This window comes from Pristiophorus japonicus, chromosome 1, assembly GCF_044704955.1.
Source record: "Pristiophorus japonicus isolate sPriJap1 chromosome 1, sPriJap1.hap1, whole genome shotgun sequence".
NCBI lineage: Eukaryota > Metazoa > Chordata > Chondrichthyes > Pristiophoridae > Pristiophorus > Pristiophorus japonicus.
Genome location: NC_091977.1, coordinates 11,802,235 through 11,822,248, shown reverse-complemented (window position 1 = coordinate 11,822,248; position 20,014 = coordinate 11,802,235). Strand labels below are relative to the sequence as shown.

The 20,014-nt window shown below is 46.3% G+C and overlaps 1 protein-coding gene across 1 annotated transcript in view; it reads right to left on the bottom strand.

Annotated features, from left to right (window-relative positions):
- tmem8b (transmembrane protein 8B) overlaps positions 1–20,014 on the bottom strand; it is a 354,968-nt gene that overhangs the window by 193,049 nt on the left and 141,905 nt on the right. The window contains exon 6 of the mRNA XM_070877086.1: positions 5,111–5,502. Within this exon, the coding sequence (XP_070733187.1) occupies positions 5,111–5,502 (392 nt within the window). The remainder of the gene's footprint in view (positions 1–5,110; positions 5,503–20,014) is intronic.

Genomic DNA, 20,014 nt, shown 5'->3' with positions numbered 1-20,014 from the left:
TGATCTTCGACCTCAACTCCACTTTCCCGCCCGGTCCCCATGTCCCCTGATTACCCTTGAGTACAAAAATCTTTCAATCTCAGCCTTGAATATACTCGACGACTGAGCCTCCACAGCCCTCTGGGGTAGAGAATTCCATAGAGTCACCATCCTCTGAGTGAAGAAATTTCTCCTCATCTCAGTCCTAAATGGCCGACCCCTGATTCTGAGACTGTGACCCCTGGTTCTAAACTCACCAACCAGGGGAAACATCCTCCCTGCATCTACCCTTTAAGAATTTTGTATGTTTTAATGAGATCACCTCTCATTCTTCTAAACTCTAGCGAATATAGGCATCGTCTACTCAATCTCTCCTCATAGGACAATCCCCCTATCCCAGGAATCAGTCTGGTAAACCTTTGTTGCACTCCATCAATGGCAAATATATCCTTCCTTAGGTAAGGAAACCAAAACGGTGCACAATACTCCAGGTGCGGTCTCACCAGGGCCCTATATAATTGCAGTAAGATATCTTTACTCTTATACTCAAATCTTCTTGTAATACAGGCCAACATACTTTCTTAATTGCTTTCTTAATTGTTTGCTGTACCTGCATGTTAACTTTCAGTGATTCGTGTACAAGGACCCCAGGTCCCTCTGAACACCAACATTTTCCAGTCACTCACCATTTAAAAAACACTCTGCTTTTCTATTTTTTCTACCAAAGTGGATAACTTCACATAATGGGCTCAATTTTCCCCAGCGATTTGTGCCATTTTTTTTGAGCTGGCCGCTTTTTTTGGCCTCAGTTAAAAAACCACACTTTCCCCAATCAATAACCACCAGCGTAACTCAGTTAGTTACAGTTTGTTTAGGTAAGTTTATTTTTTCAGCCAAAGGGGGCATAACTTGCCACCTGCGCCAATTCTGGTCACTTAGGGAAGTTTGGCCAGTTGAGAGTTACTCCAGTTCTTAGGCCAGCGTGTGTGGCCTCTGCAGAAAAACATTCTGGAGAGTTAAAGAAATCGGCGCAGGTGAGTGCAGCAGATTCCTGGACAGCAGCAGCAGGAAAGGTAAGAGAGAGGGGGAGAGAGAGCGAGAGGTGGGACCGGGGGTGGGGGCGAGGAAGTGAGAGCGGGGGGTGGAGAGGGGAGAAACCTTTCGGGTATAGTTAGGTGCGGGGACCGGGAGTGAGTCGGCCATTCAGCCTGGGATATGGGCAGGGGGAGTGGACCTGGAGGCCATTTGGCCTGGGCTAAGGGCGGGACCGGCAAGGCACTCCGGGGCCAGGGTCGGGCAGGGGAACGGGCCGGCAAACCCTTCGGCCAGGGCTAGGGGCGGGGGAGCAGGACCGGCAAAGCACTTGGGGCAGGGGAAGCAGAACGGGAGGCCCTTTGGCTAAGGCTAGGGGTGGGGGAGTGGGGCAAGGCATTTGGGGTTTGGGGGAGGGGGGGTGGTGGGGAGCGGGACCAGCAAGGCACTCGGGGTTTGGGGGAGGGGGGATTGGGGGAGCCGGAGCTGGGCTGGCACAGGCAAGGGGCTCGGGGCAGGATAGGCAAGCAGACCGGCAAGCCCTTCGGCCTAGGATAGGGGCAGGGATTAACACCGGCTTTAATAATTGGAGGTAAGTTGCTGCAATATATTTTAAAGTGTTTTCAAGTTGATGCAATGTATTTTAATGTGTTTTTAAGTTGCTGCAATATATTTTAATGTGTTTTTAAGTTGATGCAATGTGTTTTAATGTGTTGGGAGCTGGCTGTATGTTTCACTTTGCAGCCTCAGCCCACTTTGTGTCCCTGGTTACCGTGGCAACCTAATCTTTTTGGTCCCGATCAAGTCTCCACCCCCAAAACTAAAGGACAGGTTTGGTCGCGCCAAAATGAAGAAATCTAACGGGGAAACTTAGAACATTTTGTTTTGGCGTACTTGGGCCCCCAAAAAACGGTCGCAACTCTTCAAGGACACCAAAAAAAAGCTTTGGGGAAAATTGAGCCCAATATTCCATTTGCCATGTTCTTGCCCATTCACTTAGCCTGTCTATATCCCCTTCAAGCCTCTTTGCATCTTCCTTACAACTTACATTCCCAGCTAGCTTTGAATCATCAGCAAACTTGGATATATTACATTTGGTCCCCTCATCCAAATCATTGATATAGATTTGATATAGGAAGCAGTACTTCGGAAAGTAGGAGCCAAGCGACTCAATTCAAATACAAACACATAGTGTGTGAGTTGTCCCTAGTGTGTGTGGATAATTCACAGAGCATGTTTGTAGTTGAATTGAGTGACTTGGCTCCTGTCTCAAACAACTGCCTGATGAAAACCAAATAATTACCGCAATTTAGTATTATGTTAAACTGGCACATGATTTGTGTGAGTGAAGATGTTTTTTTTAACCTATTGCCTACCATGACACAATGAACAAAACTGATGCCAAGCCAAATCTTAGACACACACGTTTCACCTTTATCACACCTGAAACCTGCCAATGCTCCAGGACCCAAGCATCAACCCCTCAGCACCAACTCTTAACCCTCTCCCATCCAGCAGTACCTCTGCATGTTTCCTGCCTACTTACCTACCTGCCAACAACATCTTCCCTACCATCTTGCTGAGCCCCTGGACATTAAAAAATAAAATGGGAGATAAAATTGAATGCAAACTAAAGGGAATGCAAAACTATGAAGGAAGGCCATTTAAATCCGACATCCACAGATACAATTGCAGAATCTCTCCCAGAAATCTGTGCAACAAAACCTCCTGTGATCGCGATACATCAGTGGCCCTGACAATACATTGTGCATAATTTGGGATAAAGCAATATATCGCCTGGCTAACTATAAGAACTGACACATATGGTCCTAGATATAAAAAAAGTCGAAAATCTAGAAATTGTGGTTTCAAGACCCACTCAACAATAAGAACTTGTATTTATATAGCGCCTTTAAAGTCCTAAAACGTCCCAAGGCACATCACAGGAGTATTATAAGATAAGAAAATTGACACTGAGCCACATAAGGAGAAATTAGGGCCGGTGACCAAAAACTTGATCAAAGAGGTAGGTTTTAAGGAGCGTCTTAAAGGAGGGCGGAGAGGTTTAGGGAGGGAGTTCCAGAGCTTGGGGCCCAGGCAGCTGAAGGCACGGCCACCGATGGTGGAGGAGCGATTATAATCAGGGATGCTCAAGAGGGAAGAATTAGAGGAGTGCAGACATCTCGGGGGAGGGGTGGGGGGTTGTGGGGCTCCAGCGATTTGAGCATATATCCCAGGCTGACATTCCCAGTGCAGTACTGAGGGAGCGCTGCACTGTCGGCTTTCAGATGAGACGTTAAACCGAGGCCCCGTCTGCTCTCTCAGGCGGATGTAAAAGATCCCATGGCACTATTTTGAAGAAGAGCAGGGGAGTTATCCCCGGTGTCCTGGGGCCAATATTTATTCCTCAACCAACATCACTAAAATACAGATGATCTGGTCATTGTCACATTGCTGTTTGGGGGAGCTTGCTGTGCGCAAATTGGCTGCCACATTTCTTGCATTACAACAGTGACTACACTTCAAAAAGAACTTCATTGGTTGTAAAGTGCTTTTGGGACATCCTGAAGCCATGAAAGGCACTATAGAAATGCAAGTCTTTCTTTCTGTCACACACCAAAGGTCAAACATTGTTACAGATTCCAAAACAGAAAACATTCCTGTCGCTGAACTGCAGCCTGAAATGTACAATTACAATTGCACTCTCAATGACTTCAGCAGCTTATAGGAAGGCACAAATCCCTGGATTTACCTGTGTAGAGCAGTGACCTTAAAGACACAGGCCAGGTTAGCATATAAATATCAAAACCACACTCCACATCCCAGACTGCATATAAGCAATGCCATGTGAGATCCATTAGTATCTATATACATTTTCTTCGAGTGCCTATCGGTCTCCAGATGTTCCACTTGAAATTGTAAAAAGCAGTAAAAAGAGAGTTTTTTTTTCCCTCTGACCTAATTTCCCTCAGCAAACAGCAATTAAACTCTGATTGACACGTTTAGACCACTCATCCAAAGGCAATGTCTGACACAGTTGGATTCAAGGACCAGGCCAGGACAGGCCAGGCTCTGAGCTAAATATCACAACCGGGATCTGGACCCGAGATCTATAGTCAGAGAAGATCAGCTGATGTATATACACATGAGAGAGACAGACAGAGAGAGTGAGTGTGAGGGAAAGAAAAACAAAGAAAGAGATCAGGCTGATAGAGAGATGGAAAAAAAAATCAGAGAAAATGAAATAAAGAGAGATTGGGGCAGGTGAGAGAGAGAGAGAAAACAAGGGAGAGAGACAGAACGAGAGTGAGAGAGACAGAGCGAGAGTGAGAGGGAGACAGAGCGAGAGTGAGAGAGACAGAGCGAGAGTGAGAGGGAGACAGAGCGAGAGTGAGAGAGACAGAGCGAGAGTGAGAGAGACAGAGCGAGAGTGAGAGAGGGAAACAGAGCGAGAGTGAGAGAGACAGAGCGAGAGTGAGAGAGACAGAGCGAGAGTGAGAGAGGGAAACAGAGCGAGAGTGAGAGAGACAGAGCGAGTGTGAGAGAGGGAGACAGAGAAAGAAACAGTGAGAGGAACAGTGAGTGAGAGGGGTAGAGTGAGACAGAGAGAGAGAGACAGAGTGAGAGAGAGACAGAGTGAGAGAGACACTGAATGAGTGAAAGAGAGAGAAAGACAGTGAGAGATAGAAAGAGACAGAGAGAAGGAAACAGAGCGAGACAGAGTGAGAAGAAAACAGTGAGGGAGAGAAGGAAACAGAGTGAGAGAGGAAGAGTGAGTGAGAGAGGAACAGAGTGAGTGAGAGAAGGAAACAGAGTGAGAGAGGAAGAGTGAGTGAGAGAGGAACAGAGTGAGTGAGAGAAGGAAACAGAGTGAAAGAGGAACAGAGATAGAGAGGGAGAGAGGGTGAGAACATGTCTTGAGAGAAACCAATGGCTTCAGCCCCAGCATTAAGTAAATAAAATGAGAGGGAAGAAGGCATCAGTATTGATCACCTGCTGTCAGTTTGATGGATGACTCTTACTGACTGAGCTGCACGACGCACTGAATACATTTATCATCCCTCGCACTTTGAGACACCGCTCGCTACCCCTTACTTACTGTGTTCAGTTTTAGCTCCATATTCAGGACGCCTCCACTGTCCAGGACAGGCATCAGATTGATCACAAACACAGCCGGCTTGTTGGGCAGCACAAAGACGTTGGGCCCGAAAAATATGTAGAAGTGGACAGAGAAAGTGTCCAGCTCGTTCCTGAGGGTGGGCCGGATGGGCCAGCATCGGTCTCCCAGGGCAGCCCTGTCCTGCTGACTCTCTGTGGATGGACGCTCCGCTGAGCCTCTGTCCGACTCGTTGAGTGCCCGAGGGGTGAATCCGGTGACGGGGAGGGTGTCGAGGATGGACATGCTCCCGGGGGAGCCGAAGGACTGCGGCATGTTCAGTGTTGGGCTGATGGGCGCGGAAATGCTCTTGGACACACCGAGCTTGGAACAATCTGGAAGGGGTGGGGGAAAAAAAATGTATTTCATTATCACAGCGTCACGGACAGGGGAGGGAGGGGACGGGAGGAGGGGCGCTTATTTCAAGCCATTCCGCCCCTGGGTAAATGGGTCAGTCAGCGCCCTGAAAATGCTGCTCCGCTTTATACTGGCGCCATCTTGGGCTGGGTCCTGAGCTAGGCCGCCGGAGCGCCTGCCTGTTTTTCAAGTGGAAGACTCCTTGCGATTCTGCAAATCAGAGTCATAAGAACATAAGAAATAGGAGCAGGAGTAGGCCATTTCGTCCCTTGAACCTGCTCCGCCATTTAATAAGATCATGGCTGATCCGATCATGGACTCAGGTCCACTTCCCTGCCCGCTCTCCATATCTCCTTATCGGTTAAGAAGCTGTCTATCTCTGTCTTAAATTTATTCAATGGCCCAGCTTCCACAGCTCTCTGAGGCAGTGAATTCCACAGATTTACAACCTTCTGAGAGAAGAAATTCCTCCTCATCTCAGTTTTAAATGGGCGGCCCCTTATTCTAAGATTATACCCCCGAGTTCCAATCTCCCCCATCAGTGGAAACATCCTCCCTCCTTTGACCTACCTATGACCCCCTCCAGCCCCCTCCCCGCCCCCTCCAGCCAGCGCAATTTTTGAGGGGTAAAAAGGAAGAAGAGGCAAAGGAATATCTTGACTTTGAGAACGCACTCGAAGAAAACATTTCATGATTTTGAACACCTCTATTAAATCTCCCCATAACGTTCTCTGCTTTAAGGAGAACAATCCCAGCTTCTCCAGTCTCTCAACATAACTGAAGTCCCTCATCCCTGGTACTATTCTGGTAAATCTCTGCACCTTCTCCAAGGCCTTGACATCCTTCCCACATTGCGGTGCCCAGAATTGGACACAATACTCCAGCTGAGGCCTAAACTAGTGTTTTATAAAGGCTTAGCGTAACTTCCTTGCTTTCGTAATCTTTGCCTCTATTTATGAAGCCCAGGATCCCGTATGCTTTTTTTAAAGTTAGACACGGCAGAAGGAAGGCAAGATTTTGGGTAATAACTAACAGGTTTAGAGTCCAATTGATATTCTTTCGTGAGGGTCAGAGAGGAATTTTTGACAGTGACTACATGTCTCCGTGATTTTGTTCATCTCTCCCAGGAAGTGGGTGAGGAGTGGAAGGAAAGGTGGGGGTGGTGATATAAAGACGATTCAAGTAAGTTGGTGAGCGAGTGTGTATTGAACTAATTACGAAACATCGCGTCATACAACAGGGATCAAATTTGTAATGACTGGCTGTTTTACCATTTGTGGTTGTTACTGTTTTATTCCTGCAACATCTTTTATAAGTAAACAGATCAAACAAAACATGTAGCTCAATATCAGATACATCTTCAATAGAGAGATAGATTCATGATGCACATATCGATACATACAGAAGAACATAAGAAATAACAGAAGTAGGCCATTCGGCCCCTCGAGACTGCTCCGCCATTCAATAAGATCATGGCTGATCTGATCTTGGGCTCAGCTCCACTTCCGTGCCCACTCCCCATAACCCTTCACTCCCTAAAGAGACTTACAGGTAGAATGACAGAAAGATGGCTATTTATATAGATTGAGAGTTAGAGAGATAGCGATAGATATAGTGAAATAATGAGACAGAGAGAGATAGACAGAGACAGGGAGAGAGAGAGAGACAGAGATCGACAGAGACAGAGATAGAGATAGACAGAGAGAGAGAGAGAGATATACAGAGAGAGAGAGAGAGAGACAGAGACAGAGATAGAGAGAGACAGAGCTAGAGATAGACAGAGAGAGAGAGAAAGAGAGAGACAGAGACAGAGATAGAGAGAGACAGAGCTGGAGATAGACAGAGAGAGAGAGAGACAGAGAGATAGAGATAGACAGAGAGAGACAGAGACAGAGCTAGAGCTAGAGAGAGACAGAGCTAGAGATAGACAGAGAGAGAGAGATAGAGATAGACAGAGACAGAGACAGAGATAGAGAGAGACAGAGCTAGAGATAGACAGAGAGAGAGAGAGAGACAGAGACAAAGATAGGGATAGACAGAGCTAGTGATAGACAGATAGAGAGAGAGACAGAGAGAGGGATGGGAACCAATGCAGGGAGACAGAGGGAAATAAAAAGGAGGCAAAAGCAAAAGACAGAAAGGAGACGAGGAAAAGTGGAGGGCAGAGAAACCCAAGGCAAAGAACAAAAAGGGCCACTGTACAGCAAAATTCTAAAAGGACAAAGGGTGTTAAAAAAAACAAGCCTGAAGACTTTGTGTCTTAATGCAAGGAGTATCCGCAATAAGGTGGATGAATTAACTGTGCAAATAGATGTTAACAAATATGATGTGATTGGGATTACGGAGACGTGGCTCCAGGATGATCAGGGCTGGGAACTCAACATCCAGGGGTATTCAACATTCATGAAAGATAGAATAAAGGAAAAGGAGGTGGGGTAGCATTGCTGGTTAAGGAGGAAATTAAGGCAATAGTTCGGAAGGACATTAGCTTGGATGATGTGGAATCTATATGGGTAGAGTTGCAGAACACCAAAGGGCAAAAAAACATTAGTGGGAGTTGTGTACAGACCTCCAAACAGTAGTAGTGATGTTGGGGAGGGCATCAAACATGAAATTAGGGGTGCGTGCAATAAAGGTGCAGCAGTTATAATGGGTGACTTTAATATGCACATAGATTGGGTTAACCAAACTGGAAGCAATACGGTGGAGGAGGATTTCCTGGAGTGCATAAGGGATGGTTTTCTAGACCAATATGTCGAGGAACCAACTAGAGGGGAGGCCATCTTAGACTGGGTGTTGTGTAATGAGAGAGGATTAATTAGCAATCTCGTTGTGCGAGGCCCCTTGGGGAAGAGTGACCATAATATGGTGGAATTATGCATTAGGATGGAGAATGAAACAGTTAATTCAGAGACCATGGTCCAGAACTTAAAGAAGGGTAACTTTGAAGGTATGAGGCGTGAATTGGCTAGGATAGATTGGCGAATGATACTGAAGGGGTTGACTGTGGATGGGCAATGGCAGACATTTAGAGACAGCATGGATGAACTACAACAATTGTACATTCCTGTCTGGCGTAAAAATAAAAAAGGGAAGGTGACTCAACCGTGGCTATCAAGGGAAATCAGGGATAGTATTAAAGCCAAGGAAGTGGCATACAAATTGGCCAGAAATAGCAGCGAACCCGGGGACTGGGAGAGATTTAGAACTCAGCAGAGGAGGACAAAGGGTTTGATTAGGGCAGGGAAAATGGAGTACGAGAAGAAGCTTGCAGGGAACATTAAGACGGATTGCAAAAGTTTCTATAGATATGTAAAGAGGAAAAGATTAGTAAAGACAAACGTAGGTCCCCTGCAGTCAGAATCAGGGGAAGTCATAACGGGGAACAAAGAAATGGCGGACCAATTGAACAAGTACTTTGGTTCGGTATTCACTAAGGAGGACACTAACAACCTTCCGGATATAAAAGGGGTCGGAGGGTCTAGTAAGGAAGAGGAACTGAGGGAAATCCTTATTAGTCGGGAAATTGTGTTGGGGAAATTGATGGGAATTGAAGGCCGATAAATCCCCAGGGCCTGATGGACTGCATCCCAGAGTACTTAAGGAGGTGGCCTTGGAAATAGTGGATGCATTGACAGTCATTTTCCAACATTCCATTGACTCTGGATCAGTTCCTATCGAGTGGAGGGTAGCCAATGTAACCCCACTTTTTAAAAAAGGAGGGAGAGAGATAACAGGGAATTATAGACCGGTCAGCCTGACATCGGTAGTGGGTAAAATGATGGAATCAATTATTAAGGATTTCATAGCAGTGCATTTGGAAAGAGGTGACATGATAGGTCCAAGTCAGCATGGATTTGTGAAAGGGAAATCATGCTTGACAAATCTTCTGGAATTTTTTGAGGATGTTTCCAGTAGAGTGGACAAGGGAGAACCAGTTGATGTGGTATATTTGAACTTTCAGAAGGCTTTCGACAAGGTCCCACACAAGAGATTAACGTGCAAAGTTAAAGCACATGGGATTGGGGTAGTGTGCTGACATGGATTGAGAACTGGTTGTCAGACAGGAAGCAAAGAGTAGGAGTAAATGGGGACTTTTCAGAATGGCAGGTAGTGACTAGTGGGGTACCGCAAGGTTCTGTGCTGGGGCCCCAGCTGTTTACACTGTACATTAATGATTTAGACGAGGGGATTAAATGTAGTATCTCCAAATTTGCGGATGACACTAAGTTGGGTGGCAGTGTGAGTTGCAAGGAGGATGCTATGAGGCTGCAGAGTGACTTGGATAGGTTAGGTGAGTGGGCAAATGCATGGCAGATGAAGTATAATGTGGATAAATGTGAGGTTATTCACTTTGGTGGTAAAAACAGAGAGACAGACTATTATCTGAATGGTGACAGATTAGGAAAAGGGGAGGTGCAAAGAGACCTGGGTGTCATGGTACATCAGTCATTGAAGGTTGGCATGCAGGTACAGCAGGCGGTTAAGAAAGCAAATGGTATGTTGGCCTTCATAGCGAGGGGATTTGAGTACAGGGGCAGGGAGGTGTTGCTACAGTTGTACAGGGCATTGGTGAGGCCACACCTGGAGTATTGTGTACAGTTTTGGTCGCCTAACCTGAGGAAGGACATTCTTGCTATTGAGGGAGTGCAGCGAAGGTTCACCAGACTGATTCCCGGGATACCGGGACTGAGCTATCAAGAAAGACTGGATCAACTGGGCTTGTATTCACTGGAGTTCAGAAGAATGAGAGGGGACCTCATAGAAACGTTTAAAATTCTGATGGGGTTAGACAGGTTAGATGCAGGAAGAATGTTCCCAATGTTGGGGAAGTCCAGAACCAGGGGACACAGTCTAAGGATAAGGGGGAAGCCATTTAGGACCGAGATGAGGAGGAATTTCTTCACCCAGAGAGTGGTGAACCTGTGGAATTCCCTACCACAGAAAGTTGTTGATGCCAATTCTCTAAAAATATTCAAAAAGGAGTTAGATGAAGTCCTTACTACTAGGGGGATCAAGGGGTATGGCGAGAAAGCAGGAAGGGGGTACTGAAGTTGCATGTTCAGCCATGAACTCATTGAATGGCGGTGCAGGCTAGAAAGGCCGAATGGCCTACTCCTGCACCTATTTTCTATGTCTATGTTTCTATAGACAGAGAGAGAGAGATAGGGATAGACAGAGAGAGAGAGAGAGAGAGAGAGACAGAGACAGAGAGATAGAGATAGAGATAGACAGAGAGAGAGAGACTGAGACAGGGATAGAGAGAGAGACAGAGCTGGAGAGAGACAGAGAGAGAGAGAGATAGAGAGAGTCAGAGACAGAGATAGGGTTAGACAGAGCTAGTGATAGACAGAGAGAGAGAGATAGAGACAGAGACAGAGATAGAGAGACGGCTAGATATAGGGACTGAATTTGATGCAGGTTGCAAGTGCAGCCGCTGCGGATCTGCTGGGACTGTATGTTTTTCGGCTGATTCCTCCGGAACGCCCATCTGCCACCCAGGCGCAAGATCGGTCGCGGAGGGATCTGCCGGCGTTATGTCATGCCGCCCGCCTATGCCGGATGCTGCAAATCGGCCATTTTGGTGAGGGATGCTGACCTCAGATCGACCTGCTGCCCGCCAGGAGGACCACTGATAAAGAGCAGGTGTGAGCTGGCCGTATGTCGGGCGGCAGGGAGCAGGGCTCCGAATGCTGCAGCACTGCACATCGCGGCTATGGTACAGATACTGGACCATCCTGAGTGGGACTGCTGGAAAAACGTTAGGTGGAGGTTGCTTTACTTTATTGCTGATCGTCCTGTTTAATTTGGTAAAAGCGACTGAAATGTGTCCAGGCTGATGGAAACTTTTCTCTTTGACCTTGCTGAAAGACCTTCATTGAGAAGCCCAATGGCGAAGGCAAAATAATTAGGAATAAGTAAAAAGTCACGTTTTGTCCATCCAAGTTGATTATAATTAATTCTGTGACACAGTCCTTCAAGAAGTTCTCAGGGAAGCACTACATATCACAGAGAGGGTAAGAGGGTTAGAGTTAGAATGATCTATTGTACGCCTGAGACAGCTGCAGACTCTGACAACATTTGTATGGGAGGAAAAGGGTATAAAGTTACAGCTATTTGACTTTAGGGGCAATGCAATTACAGACCAAATTGAGGAAGGACTATGGTCAATAGAACAGAGCAAGAGACAAGTAAGTGACTCAGTGGCTTACCGTTGAGGTTTCAACAACTAGACTGTCACTGTCGCCTAGTTAATGTGTTTTTCTTTGTACTGCAAGGAAACTACTTCATAAAATCTGTTCTGATTCATCACAAAAGACCTGTACCCAGTGTGCCTTGTTGTGGTGACGGACATAAGTCTATGCTGAGAGATGTAATTAATCTGACACATCGAATAACCCTCACAGCACATAAAGCGTGTTGCGATGGCCTGATGACCAGACCCATTATACAGTGCAGTCATATGTGGGTGGGAAGATATTCCTGATAAAGCAGATGACCTGAGAGACAGATGTATGTTTCTCACAAGGCACCACACATGACGTTAAAATCAGATACTCACCAAGAGAGGGTCAACAATGTGAGTGTAGTTACAAGTGCACAATAACAAATGTTACATAGCATTATTATATTTACAAACATTTACACCATCAACAGTCTACCCCCCCTCTCTACCCAGCACCACCACCTCTCTTCCCCCCCCCCGCACCCCCACCTTGAAGCCATACCCAAGCCCCATAGAGATATAGATAGAGAGATAGAGAGACAGATAGTGATCGATATAGAGAGTTAGAGATAGATGTGGAGAGATAGAGTGATAGAGATAAATATTATTGATAGGTTGGTCATATTAATTTCTGCTCAGCAAGGGTTAGTTGCCAAGGAAACCTTGCTAATACGTAAACCAGGTTCATTGGCAGCTCAGTGGACTAAATGCTGGAGATGGCGGGGAGCGGGGGTGCTGGAGGAGGCTTAGATGGTTCTCTATTGAACTAAGGAATAACAGACACAGTGTGACAGATCTGGTAAGGGATACAGACATAGGGAGTGAGACGCTCTCCTCAAAGTAGTGCTGATCAGAGTCAGAAAGTGACTGGTCGGGAAACTTCACGTATCTCCGCTATCAGGGCTGGTACAGCGCACTTTGTTCATTTCGATGTTACCAGCTGTTTTGTGAAATCACTCTTAATTCATCATAATCTTTACTCTCTTTATTCACTCATTGTAAAGGAAACCCATCTGTTGATTTTATATTTGACCATGCCTCACTTGAGGATGAGAATTTTCAAATCGAGGCTACTTGAGCTCATCCACTGCTGAAACCCTCATCCACCTGTGCTTTTCTCACCTCGAGAATCGACTATTCCAACGTTCTCCTGGCCGGCCTCCCACCTTGCACCCTATGTAAGCTTGACCTCATCCCAAACTCTGCTGCCCATATCCCAACTCTCACCAAGTCCCACTCACCCATCACCCCTGTGCTCGCTGACCTACATTGGCTCCCGGTTAAGCAACGCCTCGATTTCAAAATTCTCAGCCTCATGTTCAAATCCCTCCATGGCCTCGCCCCTCCCGATCTACGCAACCTCACCCAGCCCCACTACCCTCCTCCCCCCGCGATATCTGCACTCCTCCAACGTTGGCCTCTTGTGCATCACCCACTTGCTTCACCCCACCAGACTATCTTTCGGAAGATTGGACGCCATTGCAATATCCAATCTTTCAACAAGGGTTTATCTTTGCTATGACCCCTGGGTCTTGCTGCCATAAGAGCGGTTGGTTGTCCGGTAAAGATGAACTCCTAGTCGTAGGAGACCCAGGGAGAGACGAGCAAGCCTGAGGGGTTATCTGGGGCAGATCAGAAGCTTGTATCAGAAGCCATTCAGCCCATCTTAGCCCATCCATCGGGAAATGATGCTCCAGTCGCCACAGGCAACCGAGACAGATGGAGGAGCGGCGCGATCTCGGGGTTCGTATACATAAATCACTAAAAACTGATGGACAGGTATGAGAAATAATCCAAAAGGCTACTGGAATGTAAGCCTTTATCTCAAGGGGTGCTGGAATACAAGAGTGAGGAAGTTATGCTACGGTTGTATCAAGCTCTGATTAGACCACTTCTGGAGCACTGTGTTCAGTTCAGGGCACTGCCCCTCAGGAAGGATAGAATGGCTTTGGAGGGGGGAGCAGTGCAGATTCACCAGAATGATACCGGGGCTGAAAGGTTTTATTGTGAGGACATGTTGCACAGACTAAGATTGTATTCCCTTGAGTATAGAAGATTAAGGGGTGATCTAATTGAGGTGTTTAAGATGATTAAAGGAGTTGACGGGGAAGATAAGAACATTAGAAATAGGATCAGGAGTCGGCCATTTGGCCCCTCAAGCCTGCTCCTCCATTCAATAAGATCTTGGCCTCAGCTCCACTTCCCTGCCCGCTCCCCATAACCCTTCACTCCCTTATCGCTCAGAAATTTGTCTCTCTCCGCCTTAAATATATTCAATGACCCAGCCTCCACAGCTCTCTGGGGCAGAGAATTCCACAGATAGAGAGAAACGATTTCCTCTGGTGGCGGGGGAGTCCTGAACAAGGGAGGCCGTTGAGGGGTGATGTCGGGAAGCACTTCCTCACACCAAGGGTAGTGGGGATCTGGAACTCTCTCCCCAAAAGGCTGCTGAGGCTGGGGGTCAATTAAAAATGGCAAAACTAAGACTGATAGATTTTCATCAGGCAAGGCTATTAAGGGTTAGGGAACTAAGATGGAGTTGAAATACAGATCAGCCATGATCTAAGAGAATGGTAGAACAGGCTCGAGGAGCTGTAAGGAGACAGAGAGAGAGAGAGGGAGAGATGCTATGTACCAAACGGATGCCGTGGTACCGTTAACAAGACAGATGGATTTTGTAATGACACAGACACATCATTACCAGCATTATTGGTAAAAGAATCTGGAGTGTAAATTAGGTTTACAATTGAGCTTAAGTAGCACAGATCACTGAAACGTAATTGTCCTCTTTTATTTTTTTTTGAAAAAACAATCCTTATTTCTCCATGCCTTTGAGTCTGTCTGGTGTAAATTATTCTTCAAATGGTAAACTGGAAGTCTCATTTTAATTTGGAGGCAGGAAAGCATGAATGAAATAATAATCTTCGAGGCAACAGAGACATCGCACAATACCCGGGCCCCCCCCCCCCCGAGGTGAGAAATTAGCACCAAAGGACACTTGGACCTGTAGTAATTGTCCACAAGCTTTGATTTACACACGTAGCACAAATGCTACTCCCTTAAACCAGTTCTACAAGCATGGGCTGGGGTTGTTATCCTTGCAGCAGAGAAGGACAAGAGAGCATTTGACAAAGGTGAAGGGTTTAGCTAGAGTAAATCGAGAGAAGCAGTTTCCAATGGATGAAAGTTCGATAACCAGGGAGCACAGATTGAAGGTGATTGGCAAAAGAACCTGGGGCGACGCGAGGAAAATCTTTTTCACGCAGCGAGTGGTTAGGATTTGTGATGCGCTGCCTGATACGGCGGTGGATGCAGATTCAATGCTGGCTTTCAGAAGGGAATTGGGTAAGCACTCGAAGGAGAAAGAATTGCAGGGATATGGGGAAAGAGCGGGGGCGTGGGACTAACTGGAATGCTCTCCGAAAGAGCCGGTGCAGATTCGATGGGCCAAATGGCCTCCTCCTGTGCTGTATGATTCTATGAAGATAGTGGGCTGTGGAAAACAGAACTTTCACCCCGGTGCTGAAAAATAGGCACGTAATGAGCCAAGTGCACACATCCAATGAGCCCATCCAATCCAAGCCCTCGGAAACCAATCCCAGTTGCTTGCCGTGCTTTCAGCTGCCTGGGCCCCAAGCTCTGGGATTCTCTCCCTACACCCCTCCGCCTCCCCACCTCACTCTCTTCCTCACAGCCCACCTCTTTGACCAAGCATTTGGTCACCTGTACTAATATCTGCTTCAGACCTGAGCCTTTTACCCCTCTTACACTTCCCTCTTCCGCTTTTTCTCTCTTTCCCTCCCTTGTCAATATCTAACATGGACAGAAAGCAGGAAAGGGGTACTGAGGTGATGATCAGCCATAATCTTATTGAATGGCGGTGCAGGCTCGAAGGGCCGAATGGCCTACTCCTGCACCTATTTTCTATGTTTCTATGTTGTAAGACTGTTATGAAGCACCTTGGGACGTTTTACTACGTTAAAAGGACTATATAAATAAAAGTTATTATTATCAAATAACGCTTTGTGAAGCGCCGAGGTTGTATTGCATTAAGAGGTGCTAATCAATCAACGTTTTTGTATCACTTACTGCCTCGGTTGTCCTGTTTGAAGTGCGTCGGTTTGGAAAGGGTATGTTTGTAACACTCGCCTCAATGATGGCTAAATCCCAAATCAGAACATCAGGATCTGTTGGGGGCAGTGGCCTCACAATTTCTGCGGCTTGAGAGGCTTAAGTACTGGTGCGGGAGGGGGGGGTGGTGTGGTGGTGGGGGTCGGGGTAGCGATCGGAGGGTGGTCATAAATGGGACTTCCAGTCTCTAACCTTAGCACAAAAACTCACCTCTCCCCCTCGGGGCAAAATATAGCCAAGTATAGTACAAAGTCTATGAGGGCACTAACGACACGGAGCCCATTGGCCCTCACAGATTCGCTTCAGTTGCTACATAATTCATTCCCAGTAATTATATTTTTCATTATCACATTTGCATATTCTTTGCGGGGACATCCAATATGCACGATTGAATTCGACCTGTGCATATTTACTCATCAGAGGGATCATCCATTATTTAATGCTCCTGAGATTTGTGCAATGACAATTCCTATTAGACGGGAGAATGTATTCCATTCTCCACCAACTCATCTCCGCCCCAAACTAGTTTTCCCTGGCAGTGGAAAATCAATTGCAGAGATTTTCTCGAGTCTAATAATATATAAACCACATCCAGCCCTCTCGGGACTGAGCCGAGCTTCATGCACAAAAAAAACACAGGCACAAATGAAGAATTGGGCTTCTGACGACTTTATCTCTGAAGGTATCTGATCAAAATAGATAGATTCGGTGCTTGATTTGACTGCATATTTATCGACACAACAACATGCTTCAAAAGTAATTTATTGTTTGGGATTTTCTGAGAATGTGACGAGAGCTGTGCAAATCCAAGCTCTGTCCTCTGTACTCATGATGACATCTTCACTCGCATAGAATCAAAGAAGCTCACAGCAGCACAAGGAGGCCATTCGGCCCATCGTTCCTGTGCCGGCTTTTGAAAGAGCTCTCCAATTAGTCCCACTCCCCTCTGCTCTTTCCCCATAGCCCTGCAAATTTTAATTTTGAAAGTTACGCTTGAACCTGCTGCTACCTCCCTTTCAGGCAGCGCGTTCCAGATCGTCACAACTTGGTGCGTTAAAAATAGTTCTCCGCACCTTCCCTCTGCTTTTCTTGCCAATTATCTTGAATCTGGGCCCTCTGGTTACCGACCCTCCTGCCACTGGAAACCGGTTCTCCCTAAATAATCGATGCAATCATTCAGAATTTTGAACACCTCCAATAAATCTCCCTTTAAGGTTCTCTGCTCTAAGGAGAACAACCCCAGCATCTTCACGTTCTCCACATAACTGAAATCCCTCGTCCCGGGTACTGTTGTAATAAATGTCGCACTGGCAAAAATGGAAGGAAATATTACACTGGCCACAATTAAGCAGATTTTGCTTTGGTCACACCTCGTTCTTGAATCCCTGTATATCACCTGCCCTTCCCCCATCTGTTATATTATCACCAGTATTGAGGGATATCAATCTGCAAAATCCCCATTGCCCCATCGAGCCCAGTCCTTCCAATGTACTCTGTCAATTCTCATTCCGACAGTAACTTCAAGATTCTGAGATGAAAGCCACAGGTAAAACATTGCACGGTAAAGATCCATGAACCCGCTCATTCCCAAAAGTAATCGAACCAAATTTGCAAGACGTCTAGCTAGAATTATATAGAATTTACAGCATAACAACAGGCTATTCAGTCTAACTGGTCCACGTCAGTGTTTATGCTCCACTCGAGTCTCCTCCCACCCCCCTTCATCTCACCCCATCAACATATCCTTCTATTCCTCGCTCCTGCATGTGTTTATCTAGCTTCTTTTTAAATGCATCTCTGCTATTTGCCTCAACCAGTCCCTGTGGTAGCAAGTTCCACTTTCTCACCACTCTCTGGGCAATGAAGTTTCTCCTGAATTCCCTATTGGATTTATCTTAATTTATATTTATGGCTCCTAGTTTTGGACTACGCCACAAGTGTAAAATATCTTCTCTACATCTGTGTAGCATTTACTGTTTATTGTATTACACGTTGACGAGGTCACGACATTACAGGAAAGATGTGATTGCACTGGAAAGGGTGCTGAGGAAATTTATAAGAATGTTGCCTGGACTGGAGAATTTTGGCTATGAGGAAAGATTGGAGGTGCTGGGTCTGTTTTCTTTGGAATAGAGGAGGCTGAGGGGATTTGAGTACAGGGGCAGGGAGGTGTTGCTACAGTTGTACAGGGCCTTGGTGAGGCCACACCTGGAGTATTATGTACAGTTTTGGTCTCCTAACTTGAGGAAGGACATTCTTGCTATTGAGGGAGTGCAGCGAAGGTTCACCAGACTGATTCCCGGGATGGCGGGACTGACATATCAAGAAAGACTGGATCAACTGGGCTTGTATTCACTGGAGTTCAGAAGAATGAGAGGGGATCTCATAGAAACGTTTAAAATTCTGACGGGTTTAGACAGGTTAGATGCAGGAAGAATGTTCCCAATGTTGGGGAAGTCCAGAACCAGGGGTCACAGTCTAAGGATAAGGGGTAAGCCATTTAGGAGCGAGATGAGGAGAAACTTCTTCACCCAGAGAGTGGTGAACCTGTGGAATTCTCTACCACAGAAAGTAGTTGAGGCCAATTCACTAAATATATTCAAAAAGGAGTTAGATGTAGTCCTTACTACTGGGGGATCAAGGTGTATGGCGAGAAAGCAGGAATGGGGTACTGAAGTTGCATGTTCAGCCATGAACTCATTGAATGGCGGTGCAGGCTCGAAGGGCCGAATGGCCTACTCCTGCACCTATTTTCTATGTTTCTATGACCTGATTGAGGTGTATACAATTGTGAGGGGGCTGGATAGAGTGGATAGAAAGGACCTGTTTCCCTCGGCGGAGGAGTCAACAACCAGGGGGCATAGATTTAAAGTAATTGGGGGGAGGTTTAGAGGAGATATGAGGGGAAATGACTTCACCCAGAGGGTGGTGGGGGTCTAGAACTCACTGCCTGAAAGGTTGGAAGAGGCAGAAAGCCTCACCACATTTAAAAAAATACTTGGAAGTTCACTTAAAATGCCATAACCTGCAGGGCTATGGACCAAGAGCTGGAAAGTGGGATTAGGCTGGATAGCTCTTGATAGGCCGGTGTGGACACGATGGGCCGAAATGGCCTCTTTCTGTACTGTAAATTTGTATGATACTCTACAGATATTGGTCCAAACACAACGGGCACTATATTATTCCATGTAGTTCTCAATTATCCAATGAATGGCCACGGAAATGCGGACAGGCATGTGGGTGGGGCTGTGGACTGGAGACTCGGCCTGTCCAGTCACCGTGGAGTGGCAATCAAAAGATTCAGAAGGTCGTGGCGTGCATGTGTGCACACACACACACACACACACACGTATCGATAGTGAACAATAGTGCTCAGTGATGGAGAGCAGAAAGCTACAGTTTGAAGATGGCACACACTCAGTAATTAACAGTCCAGCCCACTCTTCACGGCACTGAATTAATACTGCAGCTCATCACTCAGTGAATGCACAACCCAAAACATGAATCTTTCATTATTATAAAGACACCAGCCTCTGCTCCCTCAATTCAGAGTAATTGGAATTTCTGCCTTCTTGTGTATTTTAATTAGGTTAGATTTTATGTTCCTAATTTTCTTCATGTTTGATCAGGTCTGTCAGACCATCTGTTCCTCCAACTGAACGTTTCTCCTAAATTTTTCTACAACAACAACTTGTATTTATATAGCACCTTTCACGTAGTGAAACGTCCCAAAGCGCTTCACAGAAATGTTACGCGATTAAAAAATATTGACACCGAGCCGCATACATAGAAATTAGGGCAGACGACCAAAAACCTGGCCAAAGAGGTAGGTGTTAAGGAGCGTCTTGAAGGAGGAAAGAGAGGTAGAGACACGGAGAGGTTTAGGGAGGGAGTTCCAGAGCTTGAGGTCCAGGCAACATAAGGCATGGCCACTGATGGTTGAGCGATTATAATCAGGAATGCTCAAGACAGCAGAATTAAAGGAGCAAGAGATCTCGGGGTGTGGGGGGGGGGGGGGTTGTGAGGCTCGAGGGAGATAGGGAGGGGCGAGGCCATGGAGGGATTTGAAAATAAGGATGAGAGTTTTGAAATTGAGGCGTTGTTTAACCGGAAGCCAATGTAGGTCGGCGAGC